Source organism: Rhinolophus sinicus, chromosome 13, assembly GCF_057876585.1.
Source record: "Rhinolophus sinicus isolate RSI-liver-muscle chromosome 13, RSI-T2T, whole genome shotgun sequence".
Classification (NCBI taxonomy): Eukaryota; Metazoa; Chordata; class Mammalia; order Chiroptera; family Rhinolophidae; genus Rhinolophus; species Rhinolophus sinicus.
Genome location: NC_142513.1, coordinates 17,148,347 through 17,173,466, shown reverse-complemented (window position 1 = coordinate 17,173,466; position 25,120 = coordinate 17,148,347). Strand labels below are relative to the sequence as shown.

Genomic DNA, 25,120 nt, shown 5'->3' with positions numbered 1-25,120 from the left:
ACTTCCCCTCAGGCTCTTTTGCTGGCTCTCTTCCTCCTCCAGGCTGCCCACCTCCATGGCCCCAGGTTCACTAGACACTTGGTGCTTGAGGCCATCTTGACTGGTCTGCTGTCTAGTCACAGACTACTGAAACTCATGGACCTGTGACTCCTACAAACCTGCGACTCTCGGCTTCTCCATGGCAGTCCCTTTCTTGTTGTCAGTCGTTCAGACTCAGGACTTCCATTGCTTGGGGAAGTTTCTAATGCCTGATTGCGTAAGAAGCTGTTCCATCGTCCCCAGCGTGCATGGGCGTGTGCTCACACTCCCTGATTGCCAGGTCCCATCAGTCATAACCTCTGGAATGCTTTGCTTTCGCACCGCCCCTGCCCAAGTTCACGCTTTTCATTGTCTCTCCTCGGAGCTGTTATAATACGTTCCTTAATTAGTCTGCTTGCCTCCAAAATGGCCGCCCGAGTCAGGCATCCAGAGCATGGGTCTGATAATATCATGCCCATCCTCAGTGCCTTCGTCTTGCCCATCTAATAAAGTGCTGGTGCAGGATGGCATTGGGGTCCCTTTAGAGTGATAACACAGTCACTTACTGCTCACTCCTTCTAGGTCAGACCTGTGCCAGCTGCTGTCACACTATTTGAACCGCACAATTTGAATGGCTTTGCAGAGTAGATAGCATTTGTTCATTTTGTAGACCAGAGGGCTAATTCAGACATGAGGCTGGCCTGCCCTAGACCTTGGACTCTCTCCTCTGTCAGGGCCCCTTTCCATCTTGGTCTACACTCTGCTCTCATCCTCGGAAAGGGTGTCTCATTTCCTTTGCAGTCACCCGTTAAGGCTTAGCCAAGGGAGCCTGCTACCGCCATGCTGCCTTCCCTAATAGCCAGTCATTAGCGACCTTTCATGCTGTCTGATTATAACTTGTACCTCTTTTCTGGTCTTTGAGTCATTCTGTGTCGATTTATGCTATGATTGGTTCTTTGCACACCTGTGCCCCCCAGATTAATCACTCTTTTTGGACTTAGAAGGGTGTCTCTTCTCATTTGTTCGTGCATCACTTCTACTGTGTCTGTGATCTGCACATCACAGGACACAGGAAGGCCGAAGTCCCTCAAAGGGAATTTACCTGAAAGGAAAGCGGAGAATGGTGCCCTGTGGTTCTTCACAGCACAGTGTTGTTCTTTTGTGGGCATGAGGCACTTTTATGTCTGTGCTCACTCTTCTCAAATACAGCTTTGAGGTTAACGATAGTATCCTAGTACGTTGTCGTTAAATCCAGGGACCCTTTTAGAGGTACTCCTCACGGCCCACTCATTTTGTATTTGGTGCAGTTCCTCAGTGTACCGGGTGGGCGCCCTGATTCCAGGAGCAGGCATGGGCATGTTTAGTCCAGATACCTGGGGGATACAAAGAAGTCAGGACTTGTGATCACATAGTTAGGCCTCTTAGGAGAATAGAAACTAATGCCCAGCCAGGCCTCTGGGGAACTGGAATATCGCTGGGGAACAGGAAGGTCACTCAGAGTCAAATAATGACACACACCAACTAATGGGATATCTGTGCCCCCTCAGCCTCTGGCACAGCAGCTTCCCATCTATCTAGCCCTCACTTTCCCACCAGTTTGGACACTCAGCTCTTCTCGGGCTCAGCTTCTCTGGGTGTCTTGGGTCACATTCCCTGAGTGGGGCTCTTGAGTGGCATCTCCCTGCCCCATTGTTGGCCAGAGCTCTCATGCCAGGCCCGGTCTGCCAGTCTGGTGGCCAAGTGCCATTGAAGAAGACGTGGCCACATATTTGGGAGGAACTGCCAAGAGCCAGATCTCTGAACAGGGTTCTGTGGGAGTGTCAGAGAAGTATCTAATGGAGACCAGCCTCATCCAGAGCTTTGTGCTAACTCCTGTAGGGTGTGTGAACATGGAGAAGACACTGTCCTTGCTGTGCATGATGTGACCCAAAATCTACCGGGAAGGTTGTAGTAAATATACCAGGGCTGCCAAAAAAATGTAGACACATTTTAAGAAAGGAAAACTATACTAAAATTGTAATACTCAATATATACCGGTAACAAAAGATAAATACAAGTCACGTTTGACTTCTGCAATTACAAGAGGTGCTCAAAGTGGTTACCATCAGCGTCCAGACACTTCTGATTACGGTGAACTACTGCTTGAGCAACATTGTCCAAAGTGTCCACTTGTGTACATGTTTTTGGCACCCCCGGTATACCTTTACCTATGGTACCAGGACGATACCTGCTGTTCAAAGAAGTACAGGTTTCCTGTATAAATTGATAACCTTGTGTGATCAGCTCTGTGCTTTCCAGATTAGAACTACACATCAACCTGCTTTAGCCTGTATTTAACTTGAATCTTTTGACTTAACTTTTGGTTCAATAAAACATATAGGATAGGGTAAGATAAGTAATACCACAGCTACATGTTAACGCAGATGCATCAGTGAACACAGTTTTGAAATCTAGCTTTTATTATTTTTATCAAACTGTAGTAAAGAGTCTGTCATTGAAATGTGATTCCTCAATATTGCAATATTAAAAATGTGATTTTAAATAACTATTTTGCAACCTACAATCTGTATTATACATATCCAATATCTACTACCCACTCCCTGCTCTTCCAGTTTTATATTTTCTTTCTGTCCATGAGTTACTATGAACCTCTTTTTTTTTTTGAGAGGAATGAATAATTAATTCTTTTTTTAAAGAAATTTCGGGATTTCTTCAATCAAAATGAAACCAGTAACCCAACCATGGATACATGTGTGATCCTCACAGTGGAAGGGCGAACATTCCCAGTGGATATCTTTTATCTACAAAGGTTGGATGACACTTGCATTTTTAATGATGGTGATTAGAAAGCTAGGCCTGTATTGTGGAATGAGAAGCAACTGCATCTGTCCCAAGGGTGATGGGCCAGGCTGGTGAGGAGGGAGTATTTTGTGTTTCCTGCTCTTGATAGGACGTTCTGGAACCCTGCTCAGGATCACTGCTGAATTTAGTCTAAACTCTTGTGCCCGTGTGCAGTTTCTATGAATCTGTGGTCAGTAGTTCTGGGAAAGAGCCAAGTGGTAGCGAGGTTGCTAGGAAGATGGCTTAATAGTTTTCAGAACCGGGGTTTACGCGATTGCCGTTAGTGGGGGCAGTATTGTTGAATCATTTGGTTCTCAGCTCTCCACATCTTAGCAAGAAGGCCTGGTTGACATTTTTGGAAGGAGTCCCCTTGGACAGGATGAGGTCATCCTAATTCCTACACCTAGTCACTGGACAAAGGCCAGGAGCCTGGGACAGTGGCTGATAAATCCAGAGAGTGTGCCTGACTGCTGAGTTGTTCTAGTTGGACAGTACACTCACCAGCTCCATCTGTCCACCTCCGACATGCTGCCAGTGGTCAGGAGGGACAATGGAAAGAGCGTGGGATTCAGCACTGGAAAGAGCCCCCTATTTTCACTGGCCAGGCATCTTTGCTTGCTAAAGATAGCACATCTGTTCGCATGGGCTTACTGTTCTTATTTCTGTGCAAATAAAGCAGCAAGTCAGAGTTGGCATGTAACTATGAATTATTTTTAAGTGCTGCATGTAAAAAAAGAAAAAGTGAATATTTATTTTATTTAGTCATATACTGATGACGTGTTGGGCAGGCCCAAACTAACTTTCATGAGATGTTGCTGCCATATTATCAGGGTAATTGATCTATAATGAATGTGCATATTCTAGTGATGACTTGGTCTCATACATCTTTGCAGTCCTGTCCCAGATTATATCAAATCAACTGTGGAAACCGTGATGAAAATTCACCAGACAGAGGGAGACGGAGACATATTAGCATTTCTTACTGGCCAGGTAATTCCACTGGACCTTTTCTCTATGATGAACAGGCACGTAAAGGCAGCACCAAAATTAATGCGGAGGACTATTACTTTGCTTAGTCATTTATTTCGTGTTTTTTGTATTTTGTGGTCACTTAATTGCATGAAAAATTGTTTGGTTTGATGTCATTCATCTCCTGACCACATTGTCAAAGGGTCATTAGCTCCTGCCTGTTCCCTCGGCAGAGGGTTACATATATTTTAAACTTATTAGCAGGTTCCAAAGTATGTTACACACTTCAGTCAATGGGCTATTAAGTTTACCGCAATTCAGCATTGCGTTGGGTACATTTCGTGCATGCATGTTGCTGCTGCATGCGTCTTTCCCAGTGACACCTTTGCAGCTCATCCTGGGATAGTAAGTGGGCACATCAAGGGAAAGACAGCTGAACAAGCCCAAATGCTCACTCGAGGTTGTCACACTGTTCAGAAGTACCCTCTAGCTATCACCTTTTCCACTGTTGAACAATCTCGACTGTTCAGTAATCTTTCCTTGGAAAAGCTCACTGTGATTTTATATGCCACAACTTGTTCATATGTATTCCACACTTTGCTTGCCATGTTCTCTAAAAGCTGAGTAAAATAGTCATTGTTTTTGTGGATCATGAACTCTTGTACTCACTGCTGATAGTATAGATTTCAGTAATTAATCTGACAGCTGCACGTTTTCACCCGATAGCACCATTTTGATTAAATACTACCCCAAAGTGAAATGTGATTGCGCTGAAAGTCATGAATCTGATCACAGTTCAAATCCTGATCCCAACTTTCATTTTCTTTCATATGATGAAATGACACACTTCAAATTCATCTCGGTTTCTTTGATTCCTGGTTCGATGTTTTTAGGAAGAGGTGGAAACTGTCGTGTCTATGCTGATCGAGCAGGCTCGAGCCCTAGGTCGGACTGGGATGAAGCGGCACCTCCGGATTCTCCCCATGTACGCAGGGCTGCCTTCCTTTGAGCAAATGAAAGTGTTTGAAAGGGTGTCACGCAGTGTCCGGAAGGTGAGAGTAACCCAGTGAGCAGGGTGTTTGCAGCCATCTGTATTTATGTTGGTGCTCTTCGTTAGGCACTGGAAGCTTTTTTTGTTTTGTTTTGTTTTTTAATTAAAGTGAAACTTCCTAAATAGGAGGTTTCTTTAAGAATGTTAGATCCGGGGCGGCCAGATGGCTCAGTTGGTTAGAACGCGAGCTCTTAACAACAAGGTTGCCGGTTCGATTCCCACAGGGATGGTGGGCTGCCCCTCCTGCAACTAAAGATTGAAAACGGCAACTGGACTTGGAGCTGAGCTGTGCCCTCCACAACTAGACTGAAGGACAATGACTTGGAGCTGATGGGCTCTGGAGAAACACATTGTTCCCCAATATTCCCCAATAAAATTTGTGGGGAAAAAAAAAAAGAATGTTAGATCCATGTTTCTGTGCACACAGTAAATAATGTGTTGCAGAGATTTCTAAACCTGCCCCACAGAAGGGTCCCTCTGATGGTGATGATCAGAGCAGGTGCATCTTTGCCTCTTTCCTGCCTGCCTAGTATTTCCCCATGATCCAACACCACCTTGGCTTGGAGGGCTATCCTGGTGGATTGGGATCAGTCAGGAACAATAGACCAATTACTGCAAATCGTTCCTAAACCATTGGCTTGAAGCATCGGTTTGTCTGTAGAGTTATGCTTAAGTCAATTAATTCAAGGTGCGACTGGAAAATATTTAGCCTTGAAATTGGGGTGGGGAAGGGTGTGGTGGGAAGCATTGGAAGGAGCTAGCAGGCAGCCAGTCTGCCTAACGCTCATCCACCCCCTGGGCCTGACTCTGCTGTCCCTTCCATTAGACGAGGAAGTCAGAGACTGGCCTGACGGTGGCTTAGAGTAGCTACTGATCGGTAGGTGGCAGAGAATGCAGTAGGTGAGGGTCTGAGGATCCACTCCCAGTTCAGACCCCTTGTAAGACAAGGCGCAGCTTCCTGACCATGGGGATGGAGCAACTCGCGTTTGCTCAGTCAAGTGTGAACTACGGCCACCCAGCCAGGAGGCCAGGGTCCCGTGCCTGAGTTACTCTGCACTGGGATGGGATCCTCAAACGCAAGGCCCGCTTCTCAGCGGTAAAACAGCAATAATGACTTTCAGATAGATGATTTTATAGCGTAAAATCTTAACTGTCTGTTATGTAAAAATGGTAAGAAGATTTTTATAAAACGATAGATGTACATGTACCTTAAAAAGAGTTTTAAGTGCTCTCTGTATATATCCCCTGCCACTTGAAATCCTCCAGGGGCAGCGCCCAGTGCACTTGGAATGAAATGCACACATCTCACGAGGGCCCAGAGACTATGCGTGGTCTGGTACCTGCTTCCCTTCAATCTCATCTTGTACTTAATCTGGACTCTGGCTGCACTGGCTGCTTCTCCTCTCTTCCAAACGTTTTCTTCTGTCTGGGTCTCTGTAGGGTTGGCTGCTTCTTGTAACTCAGGTCTCAGCTCAAAATGATCTTTTAGAAAGGCTTTCCCTGGCCATCCGATCCAAAGTAGCACACCCTATTATTATAATACATAATAAACACCTTAAATACTACATAGCATTGCATTATTACTTTGTTTTGCTTTCTTAGCATTTGTCACTCTGGAGTTACCTATTTGTTTATGTTCACTGCTTCTCCACCCAGACACCCAAGAATGCAGACCTTGGGAGACCCGGGCTTTTATCTATCTTGTTCATCATATATCCCCAGCACCTTGGACAGGGCTTGGCGAAGCACAGACCCTCAGAAAACAACCAGAATATGAGTGGATAAAGGAATATCCATGTACAAGGCAGTGATTTATGTTAGTTGTGTAAAAGGCAAAAACTAACATTTGTTGAATATTTACTATCGGCCAAGTAGCCGGCTCTAATCACTTTGTGTGTATTTCACATTAAATCTCCACCACAACCCTGGAAAGGGGGGTAAATATTACGTAGATGAGGAACCATGCTCAGGAAGTTCACTAACTTGCCCAAAGTCACGTGCTTAGGGAGAATTCAAACCCAGGACCCCCTGACCCTAAAACTCACGCTCTTTCCAGTGTACCACACTGCCTCATATAGCTTCACCAGTGTCAGAAAAATATCTTTAAATCTTTTAGGATTTTGAATAGTTCATTAAACGTGAAAAGAACCAAATAACGTTTATTTTGACTCTTCTTTCTGTGGGGAACTTAGGTGATTGTGGCCACCAATGTGGCAGAAACCTCCATTACAGTCAGCGGGATTGTATATGTGATCGATTGTGGCTTCGTGAAACTCCGAGCTTACAATCCCAGGACAGCCATTGAGTGCTTGGTGGTGGTCCCAGTGTCCCAGGCATCAGCCAACCAGCGGGCAGGACGTGGTGGCCGCAGCCGCTCGGGAAAGTGTTACCGCCTTTATACAGGTTAGTGGGGCTTTCCTTGAGGGTGTTTGACTTTCTCAGTCTGCCGGGCATTGGAGAATATTACAAATATTTACCCTTAGTGAGCAGGACTTTACATAAAGTCCAGACCTCCCTCACAAGGCCCTCTGTCACCTGGTCCCCACCACCTTCTCACTCTAAATAACATTTCTTGGCTACTGCTCGCCAGTGGCCCACAATTGCCCATGAATTACGAATTATGTGCCATCCTTGCTCTCTCCTCATGACTGGGCTTCGCCTGTCTGCAGCCACGTGACCCTGGAGCTTGGGGCGTGTGTCTCACATCCTGTCCTTCTTACCTCTCCTTTAGCTCAATGTGCTGTGTTCTTGTTCTGGGATCCCTGAATGCTCTGTCCATCTTTACCTCTGGTTCAGAGCACCTTCACAGAGCTGAAATGGCAAGATCTATCCTGAGACTCACTGATAGAAAGCGAATAGCTGGTCAGCTGCTGCTCTGCGCCGTGCGCCATGCTAGGCGCCAAAGGAGCGAAATAAATACTGTAAAGGAGCCTTCTGTCCAGCTGGAAGACACCTCACCGACAGACGGTGATGGCCCAGACCTGTTCTTTCTCTCCACACTTCTCTTTTGTGGGGGATGGTACCAAGATTTCTCTCAATTGTCCAGACTTAATTTTCACATCATTTTAACTTTCCTTCCCTGTCCAGTATCCACGTGTAGTCACTTATGAGATCCGGGGTTTTTATCATTTCTCTTTTCTTTCCTTGCTTGTTACCATCGCCCTTGTTCAGTTCTTGACATTATTCTTTCTTTCAGTAAATGTTTATAGAGCACCTGCTGTATGCTAGGCCTGGTGCTAGGGTTTGGAGATGTCGGGCTAGGTGAGACACGGTTTGTGGCCACATGTGGTCACTGACAGCCTGGTGGCAGAGGCAGACCCACAAAGAGATCGGCATATTATGGTGCGATAGGGTCACCATAACGAAATGAACCATGGGAGCAGAGAGCGGGGAGTTGTCCTGTTGGGGAAGGTTTCACGATCGAGTATTTGGGCCTGATCTTACTGGCAGCCCTGTAGTTAACCAGGTGAAGGGATAGCATTGGAGGTGAGATGTCAGCACATCAGGCAGAGGGACTGAAATGTACAAGGACTTGGAGTTGGGAAGGAGTGTTCCTGGGAGGGAGGGAAAAGGCAGAACCAGGGCCAGAGGGGTCAGGGTCTTCCACTACTGAAGGTGCTAAGAAAGAATGAATGGAGTGGAAAGAGGGCGAACCAGGGCTAAAAGGCATCCTGAAACTCAGAGGAGAAGAAAGCTTCAAGATATTTAAAAAAAAGTTATTGAAGTAAAATCCACATAACATAAAATTAACCATTTTAAATTGAATAGTTTGGTAGCGTTTCGTGTATTTACAATGCTGTGTAACCACCACCTCTATCTAGTTTCAGAACATTTCCAACCCTCCAAAGGAAAACGTTTTATCCATTAAGTAGTTTCTCCCCATTTCTCCCTGCCCCCAGCCTCTGGAGACTACAAATCTTTGTTTTGTCTCTATGGATTTATGTGTTTGGGATATTTCGTATATATGGGATCATACAATATATGGCCCTTTGTGTCTTGCCTGCTTCATTTAGCATAATGAATGCTAACTGTCTTCCAGGCTCACCTACATTGTATCAGTGCCTCACTCTTTTTTATGGCTGAATAATATTCCATTGCATAGATAGACCACATTTTGTCTGTCCATTCACCAGTAGATGGTTGTTTGCACCTTTTGGCTATTGTGAATAGTTGCTCCTAAGACACGTGTGTATATGTGCTTGTTTGAATACCTGTTTTTAATTCTTTTAGGTATACCCCTGGGAGTGGAATTGTGGGATCAGATGATAATTCTATTTGAACTTTTTTGAGGATCTTAAGTTATTTTTAATGAGGAAACGGCCAGCATCATCTCATGCTCCAAAGAAGTCAAGCAGTAGAATGCAGACTGACGATAGGTGTATTTGGTTAAAAGGTCATTAGCGTCCTTAGCTTGAGCAGTGTTAGTAGAGGTGGGTTGGGGAAGGCCCATCTGACACTAATGGGGTGCATTAGATCTAACCTCTGAGCTTTCTTGGCTAGCCTATTTCTGAATGAACTTTCTGAGAGTGCAGCTCTGAGCAGGTTGCCGCCTGTTCAAACCCTTAAGAGTTGCTCAGAACCTTCCATGACTCTTTCTCAGCTTATCTTCTCCCGTTATTCACCTGTCCCTTCTGTATGCTGCATCCCAGCTGAACTACACTTCCCGGGTATACCTTCTGCTCTCCCACGTCCACCTCTCGTTCCTTTGATATTTTTCCTTGAGCTGTTTCCTCTGCCCAACACATTCTCCTTATCCTTCAATTCCTCTCTCAAATGGCAACTTCTTCATGAAGACACCTCAGATGGCTTCTTCCAACAGCTGTGCTTCCTCCTTCCCTGAGCCTCCCTTTCCCTTTGGGAGAACCACTTATTAGGACCGGGTCTCAGAGATCACTGTTTCTGGGCTTGGTCCGAGGCCGCTTCATATCCCTGAAGCTTCTCAAGCCCTGGGCCCAAGGCTCCTGGAGCGCCTGGCCCAGCACCTTATACGCTCAGTAGAGTTTAATTGAGTGTCATTGAACTCAGGAAGCACCTACTTCCTGTCAGCGTGTTCTCAACAGGGTTGTCCTCTTACCTGATAACTTGGCTTCTTCCTTGGTCAGCAGGGTGCTTGGAAAATGCAGGTATCCCGCTGGGAACTTCCTGACATTGCCTATTAATCCAGAACCTTCCAGTTTGATCCGTGCATTGGGCAGTTTGTATCAATTAGCCCACAGAATATTGGTTGTCTATTTTCTCAGACCTTTTTGAAGTTCTTCAGGGATGGCGCTATTTCTTCGTGACACCTTTTGTTTCGGTTCGCTTTTTCTCTGGTTAACTAAAGCGTTACAATGTAAATGGCACTTGGGCCACCCTTGTGTTAAGGAGTGTGTGTAAAGGTGTTGACTGATGTGGCAGGATTTTGTGGGTGGAGCATTCTCTATATAATCCACAAGATTTCTGAATATGTCAAACAGGATTGAATCTCTTCCTCCCTCTTTTTGTCTAGCTTTTATAAAAAGGCCTCTCAAAGTCTCTGTCCCTCCCATCTAGGCACCTCTGTACCTGGTGGTGCTTTTGCTTGTTGGAAGCCGCTCTTTGTTCCTGATGGGGCCTGTAAGCATTCACTAATCTGATGGGGGCAACATCGGATTCTGGGTGTGATGTGTGTGTCTGGCACATTGATTTTAAAAGTTAGACTTGGACAATTTTTGCTCTTTATAAGATTTGGTCCTTTGTTATATTCTGGTTACTATTTGGTGATTTATTTTGAAATTGGTCTTTGCTTATATGCACGGTCCTTGCCTTTTTGACTTACTCCATCCTGAGCGGAGATAATGGTAACTGGGCACCAAGTGATTCAGCAAATACTTGTTGCATTGATTTAATATTTTGCTGACAAAAAAGCACGTTAAAAAAAAAGCATCCTGAAGTAAAAGGACAGACTTTTATAAAGATGTATTGTTTATAAAGACATAAATTGCTAAAGTATTTTTTAAATGGAACGGTCTTTGCTAAATATGAAACGACTTTATATCATGATGTCACATGCACCTGATCTTGGAATCCTAGAGCCTCTGGTTAGAGAAGGAAATGTGTCTTTTTGGCATAATGATTGCACTGGATCGTGACATATGATCCCACACGGTTCTGATTTCCTGTCCTCAGAGGAAACCTTTGACAAGCTGCCTGAGTCCACTGTTCCTGAGATGCAGCGGAGCAATTTGGCACCTGTCATCCTACAGCTGAAAGCGCTAGGAATTGACAACGTCCTCAGGTTCCACTTCATGTCGGTAAGTCCTGCCTTCTGCCTGGGGCCGTAGGGAGGCCGGAGGGCTCACAGGGGAATGTCCTTGTTCGAGATCACGTCGCCTTTCTTTTTCCACTTTGCTTGTATGTTGTGTGTCTTCTTTGCACCAGGCCCTGTGCAGGGTATGGGGGAATACAGCCAGACCAGGCAGACACAATTCCTGTTTTTGTCTGCTGGGGAAGAGAGACAAGTAATCGGTAATTACAGTGCATGTGCCAATGCCGGGAGAGACAAAGGAAGGGCCCCAACCCCCGTTAGTCATGTGTGCGGTGAGACCTGAAACCCAAGTGGGATTTTACCAGGTCAGTGGAGGTGGAGAGATCCAGGACAGTGCATATGTGTAGGCCTGCATGAAAGAGTGTCACAACTGGGGGAACCAAGAGAGCACTGGAGGAGGTGCAGGAAAGGTCTTTGTGGCTGATTGCGTTTCTGATTATTTCCTAAGGCAGCTCTCCAGGTGTGAAATTACTGGGTCAGAGGGCCATAGGCGTTTTGTAGGTCCTTGACACGAGGCCAGATTGCTCTACACGTGTAAACTCCAGCAGTGCATGAATGGCTCATTGTGCCCCCTACCACGCCATATTGTTTTCTGTTAGAGTTTTGTGAATTTGATTGATGGCGGGGAGGGAGAAAGGAAGGAAGAATATTATCTGTACCTTATTATTTTGATTTCTCATAAGGTAATTTAAAAAAAACAACTGTTGTCTACTTTATACTTCTCCATTAAGCCATTTATCTGTTAGAGTTAGTGTTTATTAGTGACTTTCAAGAGTCTTTTAACTATCAAAGACATTAACCTTTGTCTATAGTATTTCTTGCAAATAGTTTTTCTAGTTATTTGTATTTTGCCTTTTTATTTGTTTTTTTGTTTGCAATGTGCAGATGTTCTAAACATTTCCATAATAGTAAAATCTTTTTATCTTTGCCTCTGTGACTTCTTCTGTTATTCTTGTGCTTTATGAAATACTTCTGCATAACTAGATCAGTTAGTTAATAAATATTCATATTTCCTTGAATTTTTGTGATTTGAAGACGTGCATTTTAACTCTTTGTTCTGTCCAAACTGCATTGGTAAGTAGTGTGGCAGGTCTGGATCCTTGGGTCCCTAATGTCACATATCTCATGATAAATTAGGCAAATTAAGGAATAGAAAAATATCAATCTCCCTCCCAAAGAAAACAATTGTGTTTGCCATAAGTCTGGAGAAACTATATCCTTTGTTTACTGGTGTATAGTACAAGAAGTTATAAAGAATAGACAAACAGTAGATGCAAATTCAAAGCTTATGAAAAGCCTAACATCTAAGATTAAAGGAAAACATAATGGCAAAAATGATGAATCAGCATCTTACAAACTACAAAGAGTTTTCAAACATCGTTTAGAATAAATCAAATATCCACCAAAGGAAAAGCTAAAGGAAACAGTAAACTAATGTCAGAACATGTTCAATTTCTCTAGAAGAGAGAGAAGTACAAATTGAAATTGCTGTCAAGTACCACTTTACGCTAATTAAATGATCAAACATAAGCAGAAATGTTAACATCCAAAGCTGACCTAACTTGGGGAAGTGGTTTCATACTCTGTTGCAGTCCCCACGGAGGACTTCCTCACATTATTTTATGAGTCGTAGAAATGCCTGGTGTTTCTTCTCAGGGAAATTTCTCCTGAAAAAATAATGGAGGAGGAGGGGGGGGGGGCAAGGAGGGGAGAAGAGGGGGAGGGGAGGAACATACATGTATGATGTTTATAGCATCATTTTATATTAAATTAAAAATATAAATAATGAAAGGCATAAACTTTGGACAAGTGAAAAATGAGGGAAATACATAAAAATTCACCTTCATGTAGACCCTTCTGGTTATTTTCCCCTGAAATGGTGTTTTTTTACAATGGAAATCACAAGGTACATATATAATTTTGTGTATTTAGCAGTGTTAATTACAGTAGCAAAGAACTGAAGACAACTCAATTGCCCAGTAGTAAGAAAATTACTTATTTTACAGAGTCTGACCTGGTTAGGATATTCGGCCGCTATCCCAAGGAATCACTGCGAGGTTTCTGTGGGTCCAGGGAACAATGAACACAGACAGCCATGCAGAGGAAAAGACAAGCTAAAATATACATACGAGTACGCAGTCCTTCCAACTTAAAACCGTGTTTGCATAGGGTCCCAAATCAGATGTGGCTACAGAGAAATGCTAATAAAATGTAGTAAATGTATGTTTAGGTAAAAATACCTTGGATATGATTTGGGTGTAGGAGGGGTTTATTTCATTTTGTTTTGTTTTTTGATTGATGATAAATTCAGAGAGCGAATTCCTAGGGGACTTAGTGATTGACTCCAAATAGGGCCAAGGATTGAAAGGAGTCAAAGAGGGTCTTGTTAGTTTTGTTCAGTGCTTTGCGATTCCTGTTGTGTCTCCAGTAATCTCAGTGTAAGAGATCCCCAGAGGGACTGAGCGCCTCCCGTTAGGTGCTGTGTATTTTGCCTCTTTGTAAAGTAGGATGTCAGTGGCCCTGAAGAAAGGCTGGTGAATCAATTACATGATTTGGTCAACAATGGCTTGTTGACTACACTTTGTGTAGTGAACCAGGACTAGCTCCTACCCTCTAAGTGTGTACGTGCTGTCATCACAACTTGTAAAAGTACAGCTTTGTCCTTGGCCATCAGCGGGTGGGGTAGATTGGAAACAATGAGACCTGAGTTCAGTTGCTGGCTTTGCCACCAACTAACTATATGACCTTGTTCAAATGTCTTTTACCTATTGTTATTTACTTTCCTCATCTGTAAAACTAACTAAAACAGTGTGATAACTCAAAATGCATTTGTTATGTGAATGCATTTAGAGGGAAAAAGCTGCGTAGTTTGAAAAAGTACTATAGTTTTATTACCTGGCTTATTAGAAATGAAATAATTTAGCAGAAAATAGTTATGATGCTTGGCACGTAGTCGATGCTCAGTAAAGATTTGTAGAAGGAAAAAAGGACATAAGCATCTAGAGAATTAGACTGAAGGTCACAATATCAGTTTTGCTTAACCTCAGCTTACCTAGCATTTTCTGTGATTTTTCGGGAATTCAGATTCACCCGTGCGGCAGTGCCTCCCTAGAGGCAAGGCCTGGAGCAGGTCTCTGAATGATGCAAAACAAAGCTCACTCACCAACCAGTACTGCAGGACCACAGGGCTTCTAGCGCGGTAGAAGGTGGGAATATGCAGTACAAATTAGAGCTGTCTGCTGAGAGTTTGGGAAAAACAGGGAGGTAGTTCAAAGTCGGGACCCATCGCTTCTGATGGAGGGAAGTATGAGGGAGAGCTTCAAAGGGAAGTGTTTAATCAAACTGAGATTAAAGACCAAGCAGTACTAAGGGTGCTGAGACGGAGAGGAAGGATATTTCTTTCTTTCTTTCTTTTTTTTTTTTAATTAAAGTTTATTGGGGTGACAATTGTTAGTAAAGTTACATAGATTTCAGGTGTACAATTCTGTATTACATCATCTATAAATCACATTGTGTGTTCACCACCCAGAATCTGTTCTCCTTCCATCCATCACCAGGAAGGATATTTCAAGGGGCGCTAACATCGTGAATAGAAGCGTGGAGGTTGGGAAGTATGGGGCACATACGATTCAGAAGAGTGGATTTAAGCAAGAAATAGTCACACTTTTATGTCTGTTATGCAAACAAATTAATTTAGGAGTATTTTAATGTTTTTCACAGCCCCCTCCAGCACAGTCGATGGTTCAAGCGTTGGAGTTACTTTATGCTCTGGGAGGTACGCCTGTCTCTTATTATGATGTGTTCTCTGATCTGTTATAATATGTAATATTTGTTAGGTTGTATTCACTTTGGGGCTCGTAGTATCTTCAGGAATGGGATTGGTTCTCCCCATATACTGGGGGTGCCAAAAAATGTACACATTTTAAGAGACGTTATCTACGTATTACTTTTCGAAGTTGAATTGAATTACGGTAGCAATGTGTAGTATGACATTCGCTCAAAAGATGGCGTTAATCATATGAACGCTAGCATCATTCATTGTATTATAATTTTAATACAGTTTTTTCCTGTCTTAAAATGTGTATACATTTTTTTTGGCACCCTCTGTATAATCCTCTTAATGACACTTAAGCTTTATGGAAATAAGAAGGTGGAGCCATAACTAGTTGAAGAGCATATGAAGTCCAGTCGTGACAATGGATTTATAAAGCATGTCAGTACATCAGAAGCTGTGGATAGCCATCACCAGAGCCATCCTCCTAAAGACATCCAGAAGGTCCCCTACCAGTATTTCGATGTCATCCATCCAGGCCTTCTCCGTCCTTCCACCCCAGCCTGAAACCCGTGGCTCAGGGTTCTCTCCCTCACTCTCCTTCATTCCATTCCTGGAGTTCCCTGTGGAGAATTGGGTAGAACACCAGCCTGTGGTATTGTCTGGGAAGGAAACACCAAGTTATGGGGGAACATGTGTTCTCTCTGTGGTATTTACCTTAAGACAGAAAATTGTCGCCTCAATTCACCTCTCCAGGAAGTACGGATCTTTTCTGTGCATGTTGCCCCAAGTGAATATAATGCCCTTTTTGTTATTAAGTTTTAGTGGAGGTTTTGTCTTTTGAGAGTCTTTTTTTCTTGCTTTTAACATCTTTATTGAGGTGTAACTCACCCATTTAGAATGTACAATTCGGTAGTTTTTAGTATATTCCCAAGGTTGCGGAACCATCACCACAAGTTTAGAATATTTACGACATTTTCATTACCCCTGAAAGAAAGCTGTCCATTAACACTCACGCCTCATTCCGTCTCCCCTCCCCCTCCCAGCCCCAGGCAACCACTGTCTACCTTCTATCTCTATAGATTTGTCTCTTCTGGACATTTCATATTATGGAATCGTGTTATATGTGGTATTTCATGATTGGCTTCTTTCACTCAGCATGATGTTTTCAAGATTCATCTATGTTGTAGCACGTATTAATACTTCATTTCTTTTTATTGCCAAATAATATTGTATGGACATACCACATATTATTCTTATTCCATTCTTTGGATGGTGGGCATTTGGGTTGTTTCCTCATTTTGGCTAATATACATAATGCTGCTATAAACATTCGTGCACAAGTTTTTGGTGGACATTTGCACCAGCAGTGTGTGAGGGCTCCAATTTCTCTACGTAATAAGAAGTTGCCAATACTTGTTATTATCTGTCTTTTATATTTTAGCCATCCTAGTGGATATGAAATGATATCCCGTGGTTTTGATTTATGTTTTCCTAATGACTAATGGTGTTGAGCACCTTTTCATATTCTTACTGGCTGTTTATATATCTTTGGAGAAATATCTATTTAAATCTTTTGCCCATTTTTACCTTTGGGGTATTGTCTTCCTATTAAGTTGGAGTTCTCGATGTATTGTGGGTACAACTTTCTTTTCAGATGTGTGATTTGTAAATATTTCTTCCATTCTGTGGGTTGGCTTTTCACTTTTTTGATGGTATTGTTTGCAGTACAAAAGTTTTAAGTTTTGAATAGTTCAGTTGACCTATTTTTTTGTCACTTGTGGTGTCATATCTAAGAAACCATTAGGTAACCCGCAGGCATGAAGATTTTTCTCCTATGTTTTCTTTGAAGAGTTTTTATAGTTTTAGCTCTTACATTTAGTAGGTCTATCATCCATTTTGAGTTAATTTTTTGTATGAGGTGAGATAAGAGTCCATCTTCCTTCATTATATTTATGATACTTCCCTGTGAAGGAATAGCCAGTTACTGATTTAAAAGATCTTCAGTGATTTAAAAGCCTTTAGGAGGGTCTGCATTAAGTCAGCCCAGAGTGAGTGTATGTTGGAATAGGTTTCCATCCCCTGTTCTCAAGCATGTAATAGGAACTGGAAAGCAAGATTTCCTGGGATAATCCATAATAAGAATGGGAAAACACGACTGCATAGACGTTTCTCATTTGGATTGATTTTCCTTCAATTAGAATGACATTTAAAATATTGTCTATTTCTTCACTGCCCTAAATTAGCTGGAAAAGGTAGAGGGAAACACCCAACTTAACTTAGTTTCAAGCTGAATTATCACCTTTAAAGAGATCGTTATATGGGAACAGAAGAGAAATGACCTTTTCTGTCTTGCTCTGAGCTCTGCAGCTTTTGTTTTAATAGTACATCTTGAGAACAGTCTAAACAGTAGTAAAACAATAGTCTACGTGGGAATTCGATTCGTGGATATTGGCCAGTGGTAGAGAGGCGAGGAGGGATGCGGGGAATAGAAGGAGCCTGCCTAGTTCCGTAAACTACCCAGGAGGCAGTTGGATAAACAGCTCTGGTGTTGGCACCAAAGAGAGATCTGGGAAGTGTTTAGATTTCGTGGTCATGACCTTGTAATTGCTGACCCAGTAAGAGATGAACAGAGGACATAGGGCTCCATCCTGGAATGTCAACGGTATGTGAGAGACTGGACGAAAACCCAGAGGTGACAAAGAGGGAGCAGCATGAGAGGTGGCAGAGAACCAGGAGAGGGGGTCGCTGGAAGCTGCTGGAGACCCTCAGGAAAATGCCTTTTTATTTCGCACTATCTAGTCGTTGGGCCCTTGGAAGGAGCAGCCTGTGGGGCGTAGTGGGACCAGAGCGGGGTTGCTGTGAGTGAGGAGAGTGTGGGAGCAAGAGGAGGCTGCAGGGCCATTTCCTTATAATTAAGTTCTTGAATGGAAGCCATTGGACGTACCCGTTTATAAAACTGAGTATTCAGGAGCTCAGTGGAGATCTTTTCTCCTTTGAATATAACGGCGCTCTGGTGTCAGATTGAGTTCCGTAGTGCATGACTCATCTTTCGGATCCCTTTTCTTTAGCATGTAACATCTTTTATTCTCTCGACACAATGTACATCTTCCAACACAATGATACATGCCTTCTGATTGTTGTTGTTCTATGGCAGGTCTGGACAAAGACTGTCGCCTCACTGAACCACTTGGCATGAGAATTGCAGAGTTTCCTTTGAATCCCATGTTTGCAAAAATGCTGCTTGAATCAGGTGGGTAGAGACTGGCAGTTCTCACTGATTTTATTTTGACTGTTAGAGGAGTTATTTCCCTGAATTCTGTGCACCCTGGGGAAGAGGGTACAAGAGGTTAGAGTAGTGAAAGAGCTGTTTCCTAAAGCTGTGTTTGGGGGCATGTTGCTAACTTGTGATTCAGTGTCAGTCATTAATTCATAAACACTTTTGCTTGTTTCTTAGGGGCCTAGCACTAACACCTTCAGATTTTTGTTTTAAAACAGGGAAGTTTTTCGTTATTGTGGTAAAAAAATACATAACAAAATTTACCAGGTTAACTACTTTTAAATCTCCAGTTCCCTGGGGCATCAAGTTCATTGACATTGTTGTTGAACCATCACCACCATCCATCTCCAAAGCTTCATCTTTCCAAACAGAAACTCTGTGCCCATTAAACACTAATTCCCCAGTCTCTCCTCCCTCCAGACCCCGCAACCACCATGCTGCTTTCTGTCTTGATGAATGGGACTATTCTAGCAACGTCATAGAAGTGAAATCATACAATATTTGTTCTTTTGTGACTGACTGAGTTCACGTGGTGTAATGTCTTCCAGGTTCAACCACGTTGTAGTATTTGTCAAAATGTCCCTCCTTTTTAAGGCTGAATAGTAAATATTCCGTTGTATGTTAGACCACATTTTGATTATCCAGCATCTGTTGATGGATTTAGGGAGATTCCACCTTTGATCTATTGTGAATGATGCTGCTTGACCGTGGGTGCACAAATACCTGTTCAAGTCCCTGATTTCACTTCTCTTGGGTATATACTTAGAGTGGAATTGCTGGATTATCCGATAATTCTATGTTTAATCTTTTGAGGAATCACCGTACTGTTATCCGCAGTGGCTGCACCATTTTGTTTTCCCGCCACCAAAGCGCAAGGGTCCCCAACTTCTCTGACCTCCTCAGATTCTTGTGAGGATACGAGTTAAGGAATCAAAGTATATATGACCTGGAGCTCTTCTCATACTTAGAAACAAAATCATTCAGAGACTATAGTTTGTCATCTCCCCCCCAGACCCCCGCCCCAGGAAAAGTAAAGAATGATTTTTTTGGCTTTTATCTAACTTTGACGTTAACGAGCAATCTACAGAGTTGCATGTCAGACTAAGCATGGTGAAAGTTAGGTATAACTGTGTTTTGGAACAACCAAGTGACCTTAGGCTTTCATTGAGCAGTTTGGGGTGGGGGAGTAGATCACTGCTGAGGCAGGGAGCTGTGGGAAGGGGACTGGAGGTGCAGTTTGCTCTCATCATCTAATACGCTGGGGGACTGATGGCTGCAGACCCTGGTCCCAGGTGCTCACAGCAGCAGCGGCCCACAGAGCTGCCCTGGTCTGGCTGTACCTCAGGTCTGCCCGGTGAGAGGAGCCCTACTGAGAGGGAGGCCACCTCTGGGAAGGGTCCAGGAGCAGAGGAACAGCAAAAGGGACACAGCCCACAGTCCCTGCCCCCTTTCCCTCTCCGGCCTTCTGCCAGGATCCTTCCTAGGCATCCACATAAGGGAGTAAGAAGCAGCTGGGAAGCTCACCCGCTGTAGTGATGGGGCCAGTCTGGCCCGCACCGGGGCTTACAGGAAGGGTCCCTCGGTTACAGCTGCAGGTGGACCAGTGGTGCCTTCCAGGCTGCCATTCACCTGGGCCGTGTGTAGGACATTCCATTTAGCAGGGAGAAGTGTTTACATATTATAAACTTAAAAAAAAATCAAGCTATATGTAAATATATGCTCTCAGTAGTACAAGGAAAATATCAGACAATGTCTTTCACTTCTCACTGACACATTGTATGACTGAAATCAAACATGCTTTTTGTTTTACAGGAAATTTTGGCTGTTCTCAGGAAATTCTAAGCATTGCAGCCATGATGCAAATCCAGAATATCTTTGTGGTCCCCTCAAACCAGAAGTCTCAGGCCGTGAGTGCAACCTTCTCTCCCAGCTGTTCAGACCAGCCTCTTTCACGATGGGCCTTCCTTGTTAAAACTGTCAGGAACTGCTGACAACGGAACCGTGCAAATGACACCAGCTTACATTTGAGTGTTGGCGCTGTGTCTGATAGTGTGCCAGACATTTTGTGTTCATTTCATTTTATCTTCATGAATCGGGGAGGTAGACACTATTACCACCATTTTTAGAGATGGAGGCACAGAAAGATGAGGTACTTCATTCAGCCGTGGGGGAGCTGCCGTTCACAGTCCAGAGCCCCAAATCTTAATCATTGTCCTGTTGACTTTCCTGTAAGGGAGGCTGTCTGTCCATTGGGCTGCTCTGGGAGCAGCTGGGTGGGCATCTTACTGACAGGAGTCAGCGCCGGGCACAGCAGGCTGAGTCTGGTAGTGTCAGAACCAAGCCAAGGTGATGACAAAGCCCTGCCCGAGGCCCAGGCATCAGTGACGACGGAAAGAGTGAATGTTGGGAGGACCGAAGGATAAGTTAGGGCACCGAAGAGCACCCCGGAGGGGCGGTATTCTGATGGCGGCAGGTCAAAGATGAGTTCAAAGTCTGTTTCTGTTGGCAGAGTCAGGGAGCGCCCTCCACACGAAGGGGCTGAGTTTGGATGTGGAATGGGGCGGAGCGAGATTTTCTTACGGACTGTTGTCACCTTCCCTGACAGTTGTATAACTGCAGATTACCAAGTTTCCTGCCTCTGTGCCCAGGTGGTTTCGTCAGTTTTCTCCGTTTGTTTGTTTGTTTTTCGATTAGCCTTTTACACAGTCCTGCCTCGGGCGGCAAGCTTGTGTTTAAGGTGAGGAAGCTGATGTTCTGGGCGTTCCGTCTAAATTCGTAACGCACCCCCATCCCCTTCCTGGCTCCATCCTCGGCCTTGCTTTTCTCCTCTAGCACTTCTTACACTTAATAGACTACATATTGTGCTTATTTACCTTGTTGGGCGTGTTTCTCCCACCACTGTTTTAGTCACTGTTACATCCCAAATGCATAGGACAAGTGCCTGGCCTACAGCAGGTGATCGGTAAATGTCTGTTATTCAGTGAGGGGAAGGGAAGAAGCAAGATTGATTATGTGGGTTTTGATACGAGGAGGAAATTCTGAAGTCAATAAGTTTACTTGTATGCTTGTGTTTCTATTATACGTGCTGCTTCTTGAATCCATGGCCGCGGGTGGCACTGCCCAGGGTGTCACAGAAGGAAACATTTAGGGCTGGGATCTGAGCGGTAGCCTAGCAACCTGGAGTGTCTGCCATGCACCGGCCAGCTGGCCCCTGCCCTCCTGGAGCTTGTATTCTGTTGGGGGCTGGGAGGAGTTCTGAACGAGATACTGTTGACTGGGTAGAGGAGGAGAGAGGCAGGAACAGCAACTGTTATCTGATAACTGGGCCAGGTACTTTATAGTGAATTTCCTGAAGCCCACAGCAGCCTTGATAGTCAAGCTTCATATCCCGAGAAGGAATATCAAGGAAGTCGAGGCCAAGAAAGGTTTAAGTAACCAGTCTGCGGTGTTTCAGGACACCTGAACGGTGCAAACCCGGTCTTTCTGGCTCTATAAGCCATGAGCTATTCGTTGTCTAGTGTTACCACCTAGTACCAGAGGCTCCCCGGGGTCAGCTTCAAACCCTGCTTTGTTCTGTCCAGATTCGAGTGCACCGAAAATTTGCCGTGGAGGAGGGTGATCACCTCACTATGCTCAATGTTTACGAAGCATTTGTTAAGGTAAGCACAGCTGTCCCTGCAGAGGTCCCCTCCGCACACCCAGAAGCTCAGTTTATGAAGGCAAGGCCAAGAGACCTTTTTATTTTCCCAGTAGATTATTGCCAGTACGTTTAATCTGTGGGTTGGGCCCCTGCCTGCGTTTGTGGTGCCGTTTTGCCTGGAAGAACATAGGGATCATTTCTTGCTTTTCTCTGCCGAGAGATATGACCCACCCGTCGCAGGCTAGCACCTCTGCCTCCCTCCGCCCCCCTCTCCTCACTCTGTCGTGCACCCGCCAAGCGTTGCTGGACAACACTGTCCAACATTCGAATAGGAAGTTCTGTTATATTTTTTGCAAATGAACGAGACTGAGAGGAACTTGTAGTCTAGCTGACTGACTGTCTTTATGAGTCTGAGACTGTACATATCGACCACCCCGCCAGCTGCCAGGCAAGCTGTGACAAGACATTTAGGTAAGGATCCACATATAGTCACGTACCCTACCCACATGTAGCCATAGGTAATGGTAATTTTTACTCTTCTTAATATTCTATAAAACTCAGAGCAAATAATACAGCTTAAAGTTATCACTAAAAATTGTTAAAAAGAGAGATCTAAAGAGTTCGATGAAGACTATGAAAATGGAAACTCATATAAAGGAAAGGATATAAGGGGGAGATGAGATATTTCAGATTTTCAGTGTCTTGTATTCATTTCTTTTTACTTTTTTAATTAGTTTCAGGTGTACAAAACAATGTAATAGTTAGACATTTACACCCCTCACAAAGTGATATACCCCTCAATCTACTGTCCCTCTGATATCGTATATAGCTTTGTATTCATTTCTTAAATACAGCCTTAGAATAGGAAAAATATTGAATTTTTGTTTTACCAGAGATTTGAAGGGTTATTATTCAGTTAATGAAACATTTTCAGAAAAACTTGATCTCTTATTGAGATTATTAATTATGGATTAATTTGTTTGTAGAAGCATATTGTATCACCCCCAACCTGCTACCAGTAGAATGCGGGTACAGGGCCATGTTGCATTGCCTTCTGGGAAAGTCCTCTGTGATTTATATTTTCTTATATAAAACACTTTCCTCTCTGGCTTAGAATATAATTTCAGAGGTACATTCTCACAGCAATAATTACTTTAAGGCGTAATGATCATACTTAAAAATGTAGAACAAAATTAAGCACTGTCGATAGAAAAAAAATCATGCATTGGGAATAAATAATAGTAATTTGCAAATTATTTCTAAATTGGCAAGTGTCATATTGTTTGCCTATATAGTCAAATAAAGAGCGCCAAGGAAGGAAAGTTGATTTACAAAGAACCGCAGGGAAGTGGTTCTGTCTGGAGGTTCCACTCACGTAGGTATTTGAGGTTGAAAACAAGTCTGCTTGTCATTAAGTTCTCATTTGCCCTTTAAGCAGAGACTAAGAGCAAAGAGCAGTCAGACGGTGAGCATGCCAGCATCTCTGTCAAGAGAGATGGGGCACAAAAGGGCCAGTTATGAGCTGAATTGAAGATCTTGTCCCATTGAGCAAGCAAATGGAGGAAGAGAAAATAATGGTCTTCACATTATTGCCATAGTCGAGAACATTTCTTTTTTTTTTCTCACTCTCCCTCTGTCTGGGTTGTTCTGTAGCACAATAAGAACTCTCAGTGGTGTCAGGAACATTTCCTGAATTACAAGGGTCTTGTCAGAGCTGCGACCGTAAGAGAACAATTGAAAAAGCTTCTTGTCAAGTTTCAAGTGCCGAAGAAATCTAGTGAAGGTAAGAATGAACTGCCCCAACCGGAGATGTCCCTTTCTTTGCTCTGTTTAGTTGCGTTCTCAGAGTTCTCACGCTGGGCTGTGTGAGGCAGCAGTGTGCTCTGTATCTGTGTCAACAAAAAGCTGCACGGGAAAGGGATATAGTTTCTTCTAGGAGGTCCATTCTTATTTCTGAGAGCTGTTCTTACTGAAAAATTTTCATAAGCCCTGACAACACTTAAGAATTGTTAACATTCAGATCATTGCACATTATATATAGTTCATTTTCCCATGTGGGCTTTGCAAGAAAAATTACTTTTAAGTGGACAGTAGTTATGTCTATTACATATAAATTACATTTTACTATCAAATACAGGTATTAGTAAAGCAAGTGTTATATGTTTAGCCCAGGCATCAGTGTGAGACAGATGTGCTGTGTAAGGCGGGGTCTCTGGCCTCTCACAGTGACAGGGACCACCATCAATTGAGGACACACTAGGTTCCACCATGACGGGTTCCACAAATCTTCTCCCACCTAATCTCTCATTCTATGAGGTGTAGGTGATACTACCCTTATTTTACAGGTGGGTTGTCAAGTTTTCGGGAGAAGTTAAGTTCAGGACAACACAGCTGGTTAGCAGCAGCCAGGCCTGTGTGGCTCAGAACCTACACTTGGGAGGAAGAGATGCCTTCATCTGCTCATTCATTCAGTAGTTGTCTTGAATACTGTGTGCCAGGCACTCTGCCCCACTCTCAGCACCACTAGTACTTGCTAACATTTTCTAAGTGCCCATAACAGGCCAGACAGTATTGTGGGTGTTTTCATATGTTACGTCATTTAATGTGCATGACAGTCCAGTGAAATGTGTACTGTTATTATTCCCATTTTATAGACAGAGAGCAATGAGGCTAAGTGACAGAGTAAGTTGCTGAAGGTCACATGACGAGTGTATGATGGAATCAGAACTTGAACCCAGGCAGTTTTGTTCCAGAGCCTTATTTTGCGTTTATACTAAGAGCAAGTGATTGAAAAATGACGAAGACATGGCTCTTACTCTTGGGAGACAGTGCGGTGAAGGGAGAGATTCACACAGATGGACAAATGACTGCAGTACGAGGTCATCTGTTCTCTTGGAAGTTACAAGAGTAGACAGACACCTCAGTGACTGGGGCAGAACAATTGGCAGGTGTAGTAGGAATGCAGGGAAGAAGGAGTCCAGCGGGGGCTGGCCTGGGAGGTCTCACAGCAGGCCTTGAGTGGAGGCAAGCCGGCTGAATCAGAAAACAGTGGCAGAGGGCACGCTAGGGAGGGAGGCTGTGGAGACAGGTACTTACTTGGAGGGAGCAGCATGGTGGATGCTCAGAGAACACTGATGAATGAAGAGCCTCACAAGAGAGCAAAGAGCTGACACCTGGGTGATTGGCTAAAGTTGGTGTCATTGAGGAACAGGACGCTTACAAGGGCAGCTCTTTGGGGAGAAACTGACGGAGTTCCTGTCACC

General features: G+C 43.7%; 1 protein-coding gene across 1 annotated transcript in view; it reads left to right on the top strand.

The window, feature by feature from the left end:
* Positions 1-25,120, top strand: part of DHX35 (DEAH-box helicase 35) — a 70,038-nt gene that overhangs the window by 31,763 nt on the left and 13,155 nt on the right. The window contains exons 9-18 of the mRNA XM_019749108.3: positions 2,715-2,827; positions 3,753-3,849; positions 4,722-4,880; positions 7,072-7,282; positions 11,027-11,151; positions 14,886-14,940; positions 18,095-18,190; positions 20,030-20,124; positions 21,799-21,876; positions 23,511-23,640. Of these exons, the coding sequence (XP_019604667.2) occupies positions 2,715-2,827; positions 3,753-3,849; positions 4,722-4,880; positions 7,072-7,282; positions 11,027-11,151; positions 14,886-14,940; positions 18,095-18,190; positions 20,030-20,124; positions 21,799-21,876; positions 23,511-23,640 (1,159 nt within the window). The remainder of the gene's footprint in view (positions 1-2,714; positions 2,828-3,752; positions 3,850-4,721; positions 4,881-7,071; positions 7,283-11,026; positions 11,152-14,885; positions 14,941-18,094; positions 18,191-20,029; positions 20,125-21,798; positions 21,877-23,510; positions 23,641-25,120) is intronic.